Source organism: Balaenoptera physalus (genome assembly GCF_965194825.1).
Source record: "Balaenoptera physalus genome assembly, chromosome: 2".
NCBI classification, from domain to species: Eukaryota; Metazoa; Chordata; class Mammalia; order Artiodactyla; family Balaenopteridae; genus Balaenoptera; species Balaenoptera physalus.
This window is the reverse complement of record NC_138883.1, coordinates 113,003,977-113,022,369: the sequence shown is the minus strand read 5'-3', so window position 1 is coordinate 113,022,369 and position 18,393 is coordinate 113,003,977. Positions and strand designations below refer to the sequence as shown.

Sequence of the window (18,393 nt, the reverse complement as noted above, 5' to 3'; positions counted from 1 at the left end):
TTAGAACGCAGGTCACCCTGCCCTGGTCCAGCCTTCTCTGGGCTTCACTTTGGGCTCTGGTGACATGCAGACATGTCTGTTGGCTCACACATGTGGCTGCAGACTCTGAAGACCACAAGTCATGGCCCTACTACCCAGCATGGAACCTGGAGCATCGTAGCCCCAAATAGACATTCGTGGAATTGAAGGACTGTAGAGCAGGGGTATACAGAGGCAGTGGTGGTAAATAAAGATGGGCATGGTGACCTTGGACAAATCCCCACCCCCCTCCCAGCCTGAGTTCTCTCACTAACAAGGTCTTAAACCCAATCAAGTGGTTCTCAAACTATGTTCCAGGACACCCTAGGGTTCCAAAGAAATGTCTTAGGATTGTCACTGCAGGTGGGGAGTTTCCTTGTCCCCCATCCTTAACCCCAACCTCAGCTTCCTGTGTCTGCTTTTCATTGTATAGATTTTGTTTCCAAAAGGTGGGATTCACTGCAGAAAAACAAAGTTTTGAGACCACTAGGTTATTGGATCTATAAGATCCCTGTTTGCTCTTGAAAATAAAATCCTAATAAGTTACCCTTCCCTGATAACATATTTGCTGCACACCATTTTTGACCCTGTGTTAAATTGTCCAGGGTTCACGTCCCCTGGCCATTGGGCAGAGAGAAAATGAGGTACGGGAGGGCCCTTGAGCCCAGCATTGATGCTAAGGGTCTGTCTGTATGTCTGTTGTTCCTGTGTCTGCCATTCCTATGTCCCGATGAGGCAGGATAGCCCAGCTCTAAGGCTCTTGGTGCATGGCTCAGGCAGCAGAGGTCATGACCTGCCTGGTAGGCTGCTCTGCTCCCTGACAGGCTAGGTCCAGGCCTCCCCGTGAGCTCTTGAGAAGGGAATGACTGGGTTACCACCCCAGAAGCCATGAGTCCCCATTGTGTAATTATTCCTCCCCTTCCCTGATTGTCCATCATTTAAGACAGGGGTCCCCAACCCCCGGGCCGAGGACCGGTACTGGTCCTTAGCCTGTTAGGAAGCAGACCACACAGCAGGAGGTGAGCGGCGGGCGAGTGAGCAAAGCTTCGTCAGCCGCTCCCCATCGCTTGCATTACCACCTGAGCCATCTGCCCCCTCCCTGCCGTCCGTGGAAAAATTGTCTTCCATGAAACCGGTCCCTGGTGCCAAAAAGGTTGGGGACCGCTGATTTAAGAGCCAGACTGAGTCAGTTACCAATTGCTACAATAATGCCATGTAACAAATAATCCCCCCAACTCTGAGTGACAGACAATAATTATTTAGTTCATGTGGCTGGGTCAGCTGGATGTCAACTGACCTCAGCTAAGCTCAACTGAGAGCCCTGCTGGCCTCATGGGTCTTGCTTATGTATGTGGGGGATGGCTGACCCCAGCCGGGCTTGGCTAGGGCAGTTCAGCTCCAAATATCTCTCATCTTTTTCCTGGGATCAGTGGGCCAGACTGGGCAAATGCTTCTCATATTGATGGCCGAAGTGTAAGTGGGCAAGCAGAAACAGACAAGGCATCCTAAGACCTTGGCTGGAAACTGACACACTTTAATTTCTGCCTCATATGGCCCAGCCCAGCGTTAAGTGGGGATGCTTCACAGGCGTTGTTTATTGTTGTTAGTCAGAGCTGAATCTTCTACTTTAGTTCAACACATTTTACTGAGCATCTCTGTGTCCCAAACCCTGCAGTGGGACTGAAGAGATAAGTGAAACCCAGTCCTTGCTCTCACATTGCTTGGAGTCTTGGGATGGGGAGAAGATGTATGGAATTCAGTCTGCTCAGTGTAGAGGTTTAACCCCAACCCTTAACAGGTATTCACTAAACTTCACAAGTATTCATTCCTCCATGAGTGGAGGTATAGGCAGAAAGAAGCTCACAATCCAGTGTGATTCCCCTGATTCCCCAGCAGCTCTCAAGGGCAGGGCCCAGAGCCCCACCCTCCAGAGGCTTCCTGGGGGAGGGCATAGTTACTAGGTCTCCTGTGAGGGCTGCAGGCCCCCAAGGCCAGGATCCCTGGAGTCGGAGGCCTCCCTGTGGAGCCACCTCCTCTCCAGTGGAGGCCTTCCTCCCTCAACTGGCAGAAGCTTCTCTGATGAGGGGACCGCATTCTCCCCACACCCCACCCCTTCTCTCATATCTCACTAGCGCCTCACTAGAGCCTAGACGGGGGTGAGGGGTCCTCGGGCCTCACCAGCAATGCCCCCAAACCTGACATTGCCTTCTTAGATGCCTGTCTTTGAAACAATAGCTTCGGGTAAGAAGGGAAAGACAGCTGGGGCTGGCGGCAGATCAAGAACCACCCAGCTTTCATTATTTGCCACAGCAGAAGGGGCAGCAATGCAGAGGATGCAAACCAGCCACCCCATCTCAGGTTGGAATGTGTGATTTTGTTTTCCATAGCAGAAGGAGGTCCACATTACCATTTCTTTTTGCTTAGGGTCTTTTCTTTTGTCAGGGTCTTTTCTCCTGTCCCCTGCCCCTCCCTATCTGTGATTTGCTTTTAGACATGAAGATTCTTGAGGGGCAAGTAAAACTGGGAAGAGGGAGCTAACGCGAGAGAGTTCTGATACTGTTTCAGCCTCCCTGGCCCCCATTCCAGCTCCCACCATCCGAGGAAAATGAAAGCTCTTGCCTACACAATGTACGTCCGCAACCCAAAGCAGGACCCAGAGAATGAGCAGAGGCCTGGCGGATGGAAGGCGGCTGAAAGATGGTCACTCTCAGGTTCCCCAGAGTAGCTTCCTCCTGCTGTCAAACCTGGTACTTCATCCAGATTTTCAAGGTCCTTGGGACTCTGGCTGTGTCCTTCTGGCACACCTGGTCCCCTGTATTCCGCCTGTTGTGATCAGGGATGCACCTGTCAGTTCTCTAGCGAGCAGGATCTGAGGCCGTGGGACCCAGGATGGGTGAGTTTTTAAGAAAGGGTGGGAGGGAGGAGGGCTAGCCCAGCAGTGAGGAGCTCAAGTGACAGAAGTGGGGAGGAAGGCTTGATGGTGGCAGGCAGCCCAGGGCAGGACCAATGAGGCCTCAGAGTGCGACCCTACCACTTCCTAGCTGTGTGACCATGGCCAGTTACCTGCCTTCTTTGTGCTTCAGTTTCCTCATCTGTAAAGTGAGAATAATAATATAGTTACTTCAAGAGGTTGTTGTGAGGATTAAATACATTTAGAACAGTACCTGGTGCCTAGTGAGTTCTATGTGCATGTACACTATGATTTTTATTACTGTTATCTAAGTGGTAAGGGACTGTCCGTACCAATCAGAGAGCTGGGAAATAAACTAAGGGAAGAAGAGGCCAACAGGTACTGATTCTGGGAACAGCTTCTCAGAGGGTGAGAAATCCATCAGGCAAGTCTCTCTGCATATTCCTGGCACAGAGCAAAGATAAAAATATACAAAGCTACTCCTGAATGTTGCCCTGAATAGTGTGTAGCTGGATAAGAAAGCAGGGAAGATGTGGAAACTACTGTAATCCATGGTAGAAAACAACAGAAGCTATGAGCAACCCAGAGGAAGGACCACGTTGTAGCAGAGGTGTCATCAGAGCTGGGCCTTGATGTCTGAGAAGAAGGGAAGAAAGGCCTTCAGTCAGGGTGAACAGCATGGGCAAAGGCACTGAGGCAGCTCAGAGAGCAGGGAATCTTGATTCAGTTCCAATTGACCAAGATCTACTGCATGCTTTCCATGGACCAGGCACTGCCACAGGTTAGTCACTGCATTCAGTTTTGTCCACCACACTTTGAGGTTAGTATTATTATTCCCATTTTATAGAAGAGTAAACTGAGGACCAGAGAAGTCCCTGACCCAGGGTCACCCATTAGTCAATGAATGCTGGGGCCAGGCTTCTCACATTGAGATCACTAGGCAAAATTTGATGTAATGGCGGGGGTTGGGGGGGGGCGGTCAGGGAAGCTTCTTGGGGAGGGGTCAAGAATGGGACATTTGTGCTGAGATCTGAAGGTGATGAGAAGTTCATCAGAGATGCTCAGGCAGAAGAAATAGCACGTGCAAAGGCCCCAAGATTGGAGGCAGCAAGGTGCATCTAAGGAGCAGAAAGGCGGCCCTGGGGCCTGGACAGCAGGGAGCCAGAGGAATACTTGATGAGACAGGCTAGGGATGCTCTGAGGGCCATGGGGCCCCATGGAGACTTTGGACTTTCTCCCAAGACCCTTGGGAAGCTAGCGGCAGCAGTGGGGGGTGTGACTGGTAGAGGGTGGAGGCAGCCCATCATGGATGCTCAGCTGAGCCTCCTTAAGCTCTAGTGAGCACTCCCCGTGGAGCTGGTGAGTCCACAGGAGCTCCAGACACGTGTTGGCCAGTGCGCCTCAGCATTTGGGACTGTGGCCACCCTGCCTGGTGATCGGACAGTAGCCTCCACCTTAGCCTGGAGTGGTGGGTTTGAGATCAAGCGATGCTCAAACATCATGCTGTGGTTTCAGTGCTTTCTTGGGACTGGCTGGTGCTTTTTTAAAAGATAAGATTCTGAGAAAGGGAGCAGCAGCTGATGTAACTTTGGCCATAGTCCACAGGAGAGCAGGCCAGGAATTGTGGTTTTTTTCCCCCTCTGTCATCAATATCAAGGGCAGTAAAGTGGCAGGCTGCCCAACCAGGCTCCCACTGTCTCTGCAATCGGCCTGTTGACTCCCATCAAAAACAACTTTGTTTTCTTTTATTGGTATTTGGGGTTCATAAATCTCTGAGAAGAGTACATTCCCCAAGCATGAAAGCCACCTGCCATCAGGGGAGCGGGCCAGGAGCCAAGGTCAGGGTGTCAGACTTGACATCACTTTTAGGAAATCCATTCTCTGGTTGGTTCGGTTTGGTCAGAAGCAAATGCCGACCGAGGGAAGAAACCAGCACTTTGTAACTTAATGCCCCGTCCCTGAGAGCTTTTGTCCTCTTCCCTGTGGCCAGATTTCACTAATCCTGTCCTGGGGGTTGGGGGGTGGGGACACTGGGGGAGACAGGACTAGTCCTAGACAAAGCCCCCGGGGGGAGGGAAGGAGCACAGGGCTGCCAGCCTCCTCTCCCATCTGCTGCCCCCAGCCAAACCCAAAGACAGAGGAGGTGGGACCTGAGGGCAAGAGGGAAGACCCGTTTCTCTGAAAAGAATTTTCCCTGCCTCCAGTGGGTCCTTCTCTGAAAAACTGCTCTCCCAGGGGTAGCACATCACCCCAGTGCCCTAAGCTACCAGATCATGGGCTTGCTCTAACTTCCTCCTAGCTGAGTGATTTGGGGCAAATTACTTAACCTCCCAGAGGTATGATAATATCTATTTCACAGGGTTGGTGTGAGATTTAACTAAGTAATATAAAATTACTGGTGAGATACCTAGAATAGTGCCTGGAACATATCAGTGCTCAGTAAATATTTTTTCCCCTGTTACTCGTTGAGGGGAGAGAGCGTCCCAGCCAAATGTGGGTCCTGGTCTCTAACCATTCAATCAAGCAGTATCTGTTGACTGCTGACTCTGAGCTAGATCTTTATTCAAGGCACTAAGGATACAGCAGTGAGCAGCGTCTCTCGGCACTTAGAAGACATAAGAATATTATAGAATATCAGCCACGTGACAATAAACAGATAAATATGTAACATGTTAGTGATAAGTGCTATGGGGACAAATGAAGAAGAATAAGGGGGATAAGAGTGACAGGGTGTCCTGGTAAGGGACAAGATGGCATTGAAACAGAGACCTGAATGACTTGAGGGAGTGAGCCCTGCAGGTAACCCAGGGAGGAGCTTTCCAGGCAGAGGGCACAGCCAGGGCAAAGATGCTAAGTGGGGACGGGTCTGACACATTCTAAGAACGGCAAGCGGGACAGAGTGGCTGCAGCAGAAGGATGGAGGGGGAGGACAGGAAATGAGGGGCAGAGGGAACCGAGTGGGATCATGCACGGCCTTGCAGGTAAGGATTTTGGCTTTGACTGTGAGTTGGTGGGAAAACGATGGAGCATATGGAGCTGAGGAATGATTGGATCTGACAGGTCTTGGAAGGATCCTTCTGGCTATGTTTGCCCAAGAAGCACTGATGGTAGAGAAGGCCCTGAAGGCACAACTTATGGCCTTAGCTTCACTGGCCCTCACCCCCTTGTCGGCCTGGGAGTGGCGGGTGGATCTGGATTTCTTGACTGCCCAGCATGCTTTCCTCTTGTCAAGGTCACCTCCCTTTGCTGGGCTCAGATGCAGGAAAGGGAGGACCAAGGACCACCAGGGAACATCTCCAGGGGGCACCAGGGAGCCAGATAAAGTGTTGGCCCCCCCAGTCAGGGAATGTGCGTGGCCTGTGCATGTGTGTGCATGGATGTGTGTCTGTGTGTGGGCATGTGTGCATGCACATGTGTGCCTCTCTGTGTGTACATCCATGCGTGTGCATGTGTGTGTGTCCATTCCTAGGACAGAGTTGGAGAGTTCCTCATCTGCAACTCCACTTCTTCTTTGACCTCTCTCTGTCCACCTCCCAGCTGTGCACAGGTGACACTAGTGTCCCTCTCTGCTCTGTGACATGCCCTCATTGGCCAAGGACCTGTGCCCCTTCATCCCTCTGTGCTCACCCGACCAGGCCCCTCTTCCCGAAGGCTGCCTGCTTCTAACCAGGATGATAAGTCCATTCGTGGGCTGGGCTTTGTAAATAAGAGTATGTAAATAGCATACTCTTCTTCCCCCACCCCCACTTAGGGCTATGACACTAAGTTCATGTGGCAGATTAGCAATCATGAAGACAGGGTTGGCAGCTACGTAGCCACTTGCTGTCACTGTCTGCTCCTGTATCCCCAGCAGGTACTGCTCACTGATCACACTAGTCTTGCCCACTGAGCCCAGACTTGACCTCAGAATCCTTCTTAACTCAGTGCTCCAGGCAACACTAATAATCAGTTGACATGGATGAGTGAGAACACATGTCTAACATCCCTAATCTAAGGTGTTCCAGTGTTACCTAAGGGGACTCTAATTCTGGGACTCTAATGATGGAATTTTTGGCCACTGTATCCATTTGCTGAGCAGAAAAGAAAGTGTGGAAGAAACCTCTTGGTCCTGTACAGTAGGCCTTATTCAAGTACATGCTCCAGGGCATCACTCTTGAACACTCAGACTCAGGGGGTCCGTGCCAAGGGAAGGACAGAGGGACGCTCAAGGGTACTAGCCTCAGATTGAGAGTCCCTATCCAGCAGGCTTTGGGACCTTGGGCAGGTCAGTTCACCTCTCTGACCCTCGGCTTTCCCTTTGCTGCCCACATCACAGGGTTGTCGTGGAGATCAGATGATAGCAGGTATGTGAGTGTTCTGTGAAATTTATAAAGTGCCCTACACATGAAAGGAACGACAATGATATTCTGTCGACTCTGTTTTGTTCTGCTGATTGGTTTTCACTTATCTGAGACTTTTGGCTCATGGTAGGATCCCACCCCTTAAATCCCATGGGTCCCAAGTTTGATGGTCCTGTAGGTACTGATACGTAACGAGGCCAGACATGCCTGAAAATGCCTCGTGGAGGGAAGGGGTCGCAGAGCAGGTACCTGAGGTCCTGGCTCTGATGCTGCCGCTGACCCACTGTGTACCCCTGGACAGCCTCAACCTCTCTGGGTCTGAACCCCCCTCTGCCAAATGTGGATGTTGCTTGCCCATTCCCCCAAAGTCCTGTGAGGGTAAATGATGGCAAATGTGAGGAGACCCAGAACCCTAAGCAGCATACAAGTGTGAATTGCTATTTCTTGTGATTCAGCACAAGAATGCCAAAGGGGTAAAGCGCTTTGCCCCAAGGCTCTCCACTAGGTGGAATCGGTTAATTGACCGATTAGGGGCCAAGGTGAAAGGGTTAAGGGAATTTCTGCTTTGCCTCAGCTGCTCCAGCCGAGCAGTATGCCAGGCGGAACTTTGCATATGGATTCAGAAGGAGATGGTCAGCCAGCAGCGCTGGAGCCGTGGCCACTAGGACCCCAGGCTTGCTGGGGCGGTGGGGGGAGGCGAGAGACGTGGGAAATCAGCTCCGTGACTCTTTAACAGGCAGAGGTGAGAGAAGGCAGAAGGAGAGGGAGGAGTGGGGAGCGAAGGAGGAGAGAGGAGGGAAAAGAGAAAAAAAAAAAACGGAAGAGGAGACCAGCAGAAGCTAGAAGGAGCAGGGTTGGAGGAAGGAGTGATGGAGGGGGACGGGGACTGTCTCTTCCTTGTGAGACCAGGAATTCTCTCGGGAAGGGACTGGGTCTTCCCCTTCAGACCCGCCTGGTCTCTCTAAGAGTAGGTTTTATGCCTATGCCTCCCCTATCAGATTGGCTCCCCCAGGGCAGGGGCTGGGCCTTTGCCATCAGACTGTTGGCTCCCCAAACAGGAACTGGGGCTCCCCAGGGATAGGGGAACAGACTCCATCCACAGCCAAGACCCTGGACCTCCACCTGCCTGACTCCTCTCCTCCCCACCCAGGGTTCACGGACACCTTCAACATGGACATCAAGAAGCCCCGAGTCATCCCCGGCTCCAGAGCCGCCTTCTTTGGCTACACGGTGCAGCAGCATGACATCAGCGGCAAGAAGTGGTGAGTGAGAGCTGCCGCCTCCACAGTAGCCCTGCACCGCCCCACACCCAGCCCCTGCATCGGCTGGCTGGCCGCACTGGCCCTTACGTGTAGACGCCCCCCTTGCCGGGGACTTGACTTCTTGTCGTGGCAGGTCAGGGGCTGCCTAGGATCTGCCCCTGTCCATGAAATCATGAGCATCCCATGTCACAGGCCTTGATCTTCTCATCTGAGAAATGGGAATGAACACCCCTCCTTCTCCGGGTTATGGGACAGCACAAGTAGCAGGCACCTAGAACCAATAATTACCCTCCCATCCCCTCTCAGGGCCTCAGGGTCTCATCAGTGGGGGCAGTGCCTCTGGTCCTGGCGGCTGGGAGAGCTGTTGGGGAGCGGGATGTCTCTGAGGGGATAGATGTGAGTGTGCTCAAAGCTAAAATACAGGAACAGTGGGGCAAAGGGAAGTGAGAGCAAGGCTGAGTGGCGGGGAGAGGGCCAGAGAGATCCCAAGGACCCCTCCGGGATGGGGGCGATCAAGAGGCAGGAAGGGTCTGCGTCTGATTTTTAATATAACTTTGTTGGATTATATTTTACATATTATATAATTTACTCATTTCAAGTGTCGATTCGGTGATTTTTTTTTAAGTAAATTTACCAAGTTGTGCAGTTCATCAGTTGTAGAACATTTTCATCGCCCCAATAAGATCCCTCACGCACGTGTACTGTTCATTGCCATTCTCCTCCTGCTGATTGGTTTTCAGCTGTCAGAAGGCAAGGCTTTCCTTCCTTCCTGAGATGGAAAGGACTAGGCCTCTGCTTTGCCCTCTTAGAAGCCCTTGCCGAGTCAAGGGACCATGTGAACACTGACGATAAATGTCCTACCTGCCCTCTTCCCAATCTGGCCTCTGCCTACCCTCCCACCCTCTTCTCCTTTTGCTTCCCCCACCTCCTTTCCTGCGCTCAACACTCTACCACATTGCATTATTTCCATTTTTCCAGTTCTCCAGAGCTTCTTTGCACATGCTGTTCCCTCCTCCCGTGATGTCCTCTCCTACCTTCCTTCCCCACTCACCCTACCCTACCACTTAGATCTGACACATTCTCTCATACATTTTTTTGTGAAGGAGTATCTTATTATCTTTCTACTGAGGTATAACTTAGATACAATAAAGCATAGACACCTTAAGTGTCCAAACCAGTGAACTTTTACACATGTATATGCCCATTGTGATCACCCCCCAGAACATGATATAGAAGATTTCCTGCTCCCTGGAAAGCTCCCTGTGCCTCCCACCCAGTCAGTTCCTCTCCAGGTAACCACTATTCTGACTCCTATCACCATAGATTGATTTTGCCTGTTTTTGAACTTCATATAGATGATATCACACATTAAGTACTCATTTGTACCTGACCTGTTTTACTCAACATTATGTCTTTGAGGTTTAACATACTGTTGAATGTTTCATACTTGATGTTTCTTCACTGATGTGTAATATTCTACAGTAGCAATGCACCACGTTTTATTTATTTATTCTACTATCGATGGATCTTTGGATTGTTTCCATTTTTGGCTATTTCAAGTAGAGATACTATTAACATTCTTATACACGTCTTCTGATGAACATATGCACTCACTTTTATCCGGTATATACTCAGGAATAGAATCACTGAGTTAAAGGGAAGGTATATGTTTAGCTTTTGTAGGACCTGCCAAGCATTTTTTCCCCAAATGGTTTACCAATTTAAACTCTTTTAGTAACATGAGAGTTCTAGTTGCTTCCCATCCTCACTAACACTTGGTATTATCAGTCGTTAATTTTAGCCATTCTGATGGTGTGTAGTGGTATCTAATTGTGGGTTTAATTGGCATTTTTCTAATGACTAATGATGTTGAGTAAACTTTTGTAAATTTATTGGCCATTTTGGTGTCCTATTTTGTGAAGTGTCCAGTTGAGTCTTTTGCCCATTTTTTAAATTGTGTTGTGTGTCTTTTTCTTATTGATTTATAGGACTTTAAAAAATATATTCTATACACAAATCCTTTGTCAGAGAAAAACATTGCAAAGAACTTCTCCCAGTCTCTATCTTGCCTTTTCATTCTTTTAATGGTATCTTTTTATGAACAGAGTTAGTTCTTAGCTTTAGTGAAGTCTAATTTATCTGTCTTTTTTATAGTTAGTGTTTCTTGTGTGTCCCATTTAAGAAATTTTTGCCTCTCCCAAGATCATGAAGATATTTTCCTCTGTTTTCTTCCAGAAGTTGATGATTTTGCTTTCTCATTTAAGTCAGTGATTCATCTCAAATTAATTTTTGTATGAGATGTGAGATAAAGATCTAAAATTTTTTTTTAATATGGATATCCAATTGATCTGGCACCATTTGTTGAAAGACTATTTCCCCACTAAATTGTAGTGTCATCTTTGTTGAAAATCAGGTGACCCTATATGTATGGGTCTATTTCTAGCCTCTATTCTACTCCATAGAATAGAAAGCTGCCTTGGTTACTGTAGCTTCAAAGTAAGTCTTGAAGTTAGTGTGAGTTCTCCATATTTGTTCTTCTTTGACAAGATTGTTTTAGCTATACTAGGTCCTCTATATTTCCTTATGAATTTTAGAATAGGCTTGTCAATTTCCCCTAATCAAACTTGCTGAGATTTTGATTGGGATTGCATTAAATTTATAGATCAACTTGGGGAGAAATGAAATCGTGATAATACTGAGTCTTCCAAACCATGAACATGTATATCCCTCCATTTATTTAGTTTTTAAAAAATTTTCTCTCAATAATGCTTTGAAATTTTCAGTGTAAAACTCTTGCGTACCTTTTATTATATTAATTCCTAGGTATTCAATATTTTATGCTAATTAAAAATAGAATATTCTTTTTATTTTTTATTTATTTATTTGGTTGTGCCAGGTCTTAGTTGAAACAGGCAGGTTCCTTAGTTGCGGCTCATGGGGCTCCTTAGTTGCAGGTTGCCGGCTCCTTAGTTGCAGCACGTGGGCTCCTTAGTTGTGGCATGCAAACTCTTGGTTGCAGCATGCATGTGGGATCTAGTTCCCTGACCAGGGATCGAACCTGGGCCCCCTGCATTGGGAGCATGGAGTCTTAACCACTGCACCACCAAGGAAGTCCCTAAAATAGAATATTCTTATTTCATTTTCCAATCTTTTGCTAGTATAGAAAAATACAATGGACTTTTGTATATTTACATTTTATCCAGCAACTTTACTAAATTCATTTATTATTTCTAATAGTTTGCTTGTAGATCCTTTTGAATTTTCTATGTATACAAGCAGATCATCTGAAGTAATTACTTTATTTCTTCTTTTCCAATCTTCATAGCTTTTATTTCTGTTTCTCTTGCCTAATTGCAATAGCCAGGACCTTCAGTACAAGATTGAATAGAAGTTGTGATCCCAAACATGATTTTCTTACTTCCCTTATTAGAGGGAAAACTTTCAATATTTCAGAATTAAATAAGATGTTAACTGTAGTTTATTGATTTGTTTGTTGTAGATACCTTCATATTAAGAAAGTTTTCTTCTAGTCCTACTTTTCTGAGGTTTATTTGTTTGTGTTTGTCTCTGTGTGTGTGTATGTAATAGGTGGTGAATTTTATCAGATGCTTTTTCTGCAAAGATTGAGATATTATATGGTTCTCCTTTATTCTGTTAATATTAATTATATTCATTGATTTTTTTGAATATTAAGCCCAATTTGTATTCCTGGGATAAACTTGGTCACCACATATTCATATATATATATATATATATATATATATATATATATATACACATGTATATATGTGTATATATATATATGTATATATACATAAATTGATTCTATTTATTAATATATTCTCAGGAACTTTATTTCTGTGTACATGAGGTATATTGTGCAGCTAAATGCATCCAATGTATTCTTAATTACAAATATTTTGTTTTGCAATTCCTGAATTTCCACTTGATTCTTTTTATAGACTCTAATTCTATTAAAGTAATCTATCTTTCTCCCATTTGCCCATCTTTGACTCTATGTTTTAAAACATATTAATCACAGTTATTTTGAAGTCCTTCTTGGCTAACTCCAATATCTGGATCATCTCTGAGTCTGCTTCTAGTGACTATTTTACCTTATGGTTATCAGTCACTTTTTCCTGATTCTTTGCCTGTTTAATACATATATTTTTATTCTATGCTGAACATTGTGAATTGTACACAGTAGAGGCTATAGATTGTGTTACCTTCCTTTAAGTACATTTTGTTCTGATGGGCAATTAAAATACTGGTGAAACCACCTAGAACTTAGCACAGCTTGGTTTGGGCCTTGATTAGGGCAGGTATCTGGTTTTGCCCTTACTTCTAGGGTGCAGCCTTTACTCCTAGGGCGTAGATTTCCTGAGGTCTCAACTGAAAGCCCACAGCAGTCATTAAAATGTCTCTATTCTGACTGGGCATGAACCCCAACACCTCCTAAGCACTGGGCAGCCTCTAAAATATCTGCTCCCCGTGGCTCTTCTTTGATAGATTTTCCAGAATCTCACACTACGCATGGACAGCTTAGGGGTCAGCCAAGACCCTAAGGGGAAATGTTAGCAGAGTTTAGGGGGTCCTTTCTCTGTGGTGCTCTCCTTTCTGCCTGCTTCCACCAAATCCTAGTTATTTTTGCAGCCTCAGCCCCAATCACTGTTTCCTCTACCCAGCAAGACTGCTGCTATCTGACTGGACTCTATTTCCCTGTGCTGCAATAGGAAAGTGCCCTCAGAGAGGAAGCTGGGTAAATGTGGGTTTAGTGCCTGTACTTACCTTTGCTCAAGTATTGAGCTGTCTAGTGCTGTCTAATGCCTGAAAATAGTTGTTTCATGTATTTTATCTAGCTTTCATAGTTGTTTATGGCTGGAATTAAAAGCCCTTTCTTTTTTAAAAAAAAATTTTTATTTATTTATTTGTTTATTTATTTGGCTGCGCCGGGTCTTAGTTGTGGCACGCAGGACCTTCATTACGGCATGTGGGATCTTCAGTTGTGGCACGCGGGATCTAGGTCCCTGACTAGGGGTTGAACCTGGGCCCTCTGCATTGGGAGCACAGAGTGTTAGCCACTGGACCACCAGGGAAGTCCCAAAGTCCTCTTTCATGTTCTTTAATCAACTTAAATATCATTTCCTCTGAGAAACCTTCTCTGACCATCCCTTCCCATCACTAGATTAGTTGTACCCATAGAATTCTGGATGTTCCTTTTCATAACATTTATCAAAATGGATAGTAATTGCCTATTTCCTTGTCTTTCTTCCTGAAATCAGGGGTATGCTCCCGGGAAATTAGTAGATGCTCAAAAGAACATACTTTGAGAGACTGAATTAATGGTTTGAGTCTCTCTCAACCAGCCCAGACATCAGATGCACAACATCCGTATTCTATACATGGTATGAATGGTCAAAGATTAAATGGAACTGACTTTTCCAAGACTGAATTTGTTTTGACCAATGTTTATTAAGCTTCTGTTAATAAATTTTACTAGACTCTGCAAAATTTTGGTATGATTTCACACTCAAATAACTCACAGACCAGTTGAGGAGTCGACACTAATATCCTTGAAATAATTAAAAAATAATGCAAGACAAAATACAACCTGGCGTTAATTATGTTCGTCTTTGTAAGACCACTTTCTCCATGAAGGCTTTCTGGATCCTTTTCCTAGCCTAAAATGGCCTTACCCTTCCTAAGTCCTTTCTCTGATGGCCCATATCATTTCCTACCTTGTGTTGGAGTCACTTATGCCCATGGCTCACCTCCCTTATCGGACACTAGCCTCATATCCCTGTGCATGAGAGCAGCCAGCAAGTTGTCTCACTCACAGCAGAAACTCAGCCAGAGTTTGAAAGGAGAAATTTCTGTGGCTGGGGTCTCTGGGAGAGCTTCACAGAAGAGGCGCATTTGAATGCGGTCTTGGAGGTTGGGCTTAGATGAGCGGAATGGTACAATAGAATTGACTCGTGGTCACTCTTGCTGATCTGAGTGCAGCCGGAAGCATCATGGGAGCCGCTGGACCAGAGCGTGTTTTCTGGCTGAGAGAAACAGAGAGGCCTTGGAGACCCAGGGAGCTGCACCTCCTGCAGAATAGACAGGAGCACACAGGACCTTTCAGGAATCCCTGTCCTCACTTGCATGGACCCCACTGCATACCCTACTTGGTTGCTTCCCATCTCCACTTTCTCCCCAGGCCCCCATTTTTTCTCATCCCGTAGGCAGCATTCCAAGAGTTTTATCCAGACCTAAGACCCCATGGATGTGGATCAGGGGAAAAGACAGGTCAATGTCAATGTCATTTGGGGGACACCACCTGGCAGTTATGCACAGGGATGACCCCAGTGGTACATGTTGTTTGAAGTCCATGCCAGGAGGCACCTCAAAGGAAGGACAAGAGCAAGGGTTTGAAGTCCAAAGACTGCCACTTGGAGGAAGACCTTGGAAGAAGCTCTCTCATCCTCTCCACACCTCTATTTGCTCATGCACAAAATGAATATGAAATTACCTATCTCAGGGTGCTAGGCAAGATCAACAAATACCTAAAATTTGAATGTTATAATCAGTAAAGCAGGAAATGGAAGATTGGGTTGCTTGCACCCAGCAAGCAGCCAAATCTGAAATCAGGCCCCTGGTGACTTGGTCAAGAGGCTCACTTTGACCCAGGGTCTTCTGTCTCCTGGGTGTGGACCCAGCTTCCAGCCCTTAAGGTAGAGCTGGCACATCTTGGTCTGCATCTCCTGGGCGTGCAGTGGGGCCAGGGAATCTGTGTTTTAAAGAATTCCCCAGGACTCTAGCAGGGAGACTGGGGCCTCCTGAGGATCACCATTTTCACTGAGGATCGGGAGATGCCAGTGGGAAACAACATCACCCCCCGGCCCCCAGCCCAAAAATCCAGGTCCCAATATTGCCGCAGAGAAGGACCCACCAGTTGTCTCCGACCACAGGCACCAATGAGGTCTGGCCCCCATTTATCAGGCTGTGAGCCTCCTTGAACATCAAGGGCACCAGACCCTGATGTAAATGGGTTGGAGGACAAGGGGACAGACCTAGTGGGGCTGCCACTTTATTCTCTTAACCCTTCACCTCCTGCCCACCACATTCCCAACTCAGAACTCAAACTTGGCAAAACTGACTGTGCTTCAGACATCTTGAACGGTTTTGCACATGCCTTGGTTTCAGCAACAATAACAACACTCACAGACACACAAAAAATGAAAAGAGAAGACAAATTCTTCTTGGGATGAGTATTCTCTGCCCCTGCTTTTTAAGCCCTTGTGTATTTTCAGAGAAATTTAATCCACATGACTCTAATGTATGTACATTGAAATCATTAAGTCAATTGGTTTTCAAGACCGTTTGATGTCCCAGAAACTCTGGTGTAGGGTTTGCAGAGGGCCTCACCAAGGCTTTGGTCCACTGGAGCAGGAAGCCTCCTGGTGCTGAGAAAAAACAGAGCTAGGCCCCACAAATTTCCAATTTGTCACTGAAGCTTTCACCCCAGAGAAAGAAGCCTCAGCTCTCAGGGAAGTGGCGCATTTCACCCTCTACCCTCAGGGGTGCTGGGAAGCAGGAACCTGGTAGCCTCAGTGGGTTCCACAAGGGGAACCCTTTGGAACTCAGTGGGCTTTAAGAACAATAGGGCATGTGAATTCCCTGGGCCACAGGTTCGGGGATGTGAGCAACTTGTAAGAGAAATAGGCTTGTACCCATTTTACAGATGAGGCAACTGAGACTCCAAGAGAGATAACATAATAAGTGTCTGAGCTACGTCTGGAACCCAGGTCTTGTTAGGCCTAAGACAGCACAGGGCAGAAGCAGCCCCAGCCCAGAGACTGACTGGGAAGCTACAGTCAGACCGCAGTGGTGCCCCTCCTGACCAGCTACACTGCTGGCCCCATAAGAGTCGAGGCTGTGATGTCCCAAGACCCAGCACTAGCAGATTCACATAAAAATGCTGAGTCCATTCAGAAAGAGAGGGTGTATATTCACAGAACCCCAAGCCCGGATGATAAATACCAAGAGAGGACACACAGGAAGGGTCGCAGGAGTTCACGTGAGGGAGGGAATTACTAATTCAGCAGGACTAGGTGGGGGAGGGAATCGGGAGAGGGTCGTGGAGGAGGGGGCTTCCACATGGGTAGGATTTCTATGTGTAGAATAGACAGGGATGAGAAGAGTATAACAGATGGAAGGAACAGCATGGGTAAGAGTACAGGGCTGGAAAAGAAGAGGTCACGTTTAGAGAAAGGACACTGTCCCATGTGTCTGGAAGAGAAGGTATGGAAAGCAGAGCAGTAGACCAGACCAGAGGCTGGGAGAGGGAGGGCAGCACCACAGAGTTTCTTAAATACCAGAGTGCGGGGATTATATCTGGGAGGCAGTGGGGAGCCATTGAAGGTTTTAGAGCAGGAGGGTGGTTCACTAGAGTTCTAATTTTTAGGGTGATCACTTACGCTACCATATGGGAGGAGATCCTGGAGGTGAGGAGTCTGGTGGGAAGGCTATAGAAGTCTAGGTGGGTGGAGGACCTAAGGGGTGGGGCTTGGAGGAAGGGGCCTGCTTTATGAGTGTCAATAGTTCATGCATTCATTCTTGAGAACCTGTGCTAGGTCCTGGGAATTCAACGGTGAGCAAAACTTCAAAGTCCCTGTCCTGATGGGACTTTTCTTCTGGTGGGGCAAGACACATTATGAAGTTGCCCATCATCTGTCAGATGGTGACGTGTGCAATGGAGAAGCGTTAGTCAGGATAAGGGGGCTTGGGAGCAGCGGGTGGGAGGGAGGGCTGCTCCCTCATACAGGCCATCAGGCAGGGCCTCAGCGCTAGGGTGACAGCAGTCAGAGACCTAAAGAAAACGGAGAATCTGAGACAATCATGGATATCTGAGAAAAGAGTATTCCAGGCGGAGGGAATGGCAAGGGCAAAGGTCCTGAGGTGGGAAGATGCTTGGGATGTTCCAGGAACAGTGTGTGTGGCTGGAGCAGAGTGAGCCGGGCAAGAATGGAGGGGGGTGAGGTCAGAGATGAACCAGGATGAAGGATGACTGAGGACTTGTTTCACTGACTGGGAAGATAGTGAAAAAGCAAAATCCAGGAACAGGAGACAGACTCTGGGGGAACGGGTGAGCTAATCTTTGGTCCCGTTGGTTTGAAGTATCCAAGGGTCAAAAGAGTGCAGCTGGACAGCTGGCAGCAGGGGACAGGGGCCTTCAGGTTGCGTGTTCCCAGACAGGGAGGTTGGGCTGCAGTGCTGTGAGGGCTTATCTGTGTGTGCCTCTCCCAGAAGCCGCCGAAGGGGCCTAGCTTGGGAGCTTGCAACTCTGGGCAAATGCTTTACAGGACCAGCCCTTGAGATGTACGAAAGACTCATGATGTACACTCATGCGCACAGAATAAGTCTAGAGTTCCTGCCGAGACTCATTGCAATGTACGCGAGACACCTGCAGTACCATTCTAGAGCGCTGGTCCTCAAGCCTCGGTGTGCATCAGAATCCCCTGGGGGGCTTGTTAAATCCGATCACTGGGCCCCGCCTCCAGAGTTCTGATTCCATAGGTCTAGGGTGGGACCTGCGAATTTGCTTCTAACAAGTTCCCAGGTGGCCCTGGTGCTGCTGGGGCCCACACTCTGAGAACCACAGCCCTAGAGATCTCTATGCCTGGTTTCTTAAGTTGGTGACCCAGAGACAACTGGGAATGGGCTGGAGGTGGGGTTGGGAGGACAGAGAAGAGGCTGTTTCTGAGAAGAGCTGCTCACACCTCATTCTCGTCATTCACCTGCAGCCGCTCCGTCTCTCGTAGCCCTTCCTCTGCTTTCTCCGACTTCTCAATTTTCTTTTTTCTTCTCTTGGCCCATT

At 47.6% G+C, this 18,393-nt stretch overlaps 1 protein-coding gene across 2 annotated transcripts in view; it reads left to right on the top strand.

Moving 5' to 3' along the window:
• Window positions 1-18,393, top strand: part of ITGA11 (integrin subunit alpha 11) — a 127,118-nt gene that overhangs the window by 22,580 nt on the left and 86,145 nt on the right. For both annotated transcript variants that reach the window (XM_082445119.1, XM_082445120.1), the window contains exon 2: window positions 8,420-8,531. In XM_082445119.1, the coding sequence (XP_082301245.1) occupies window positions 8,420-8,531 (112 nt within the window). The remainder of the gene's footprint in view (window positions 1-8,419; window positions 8,532-18,393) is intronic.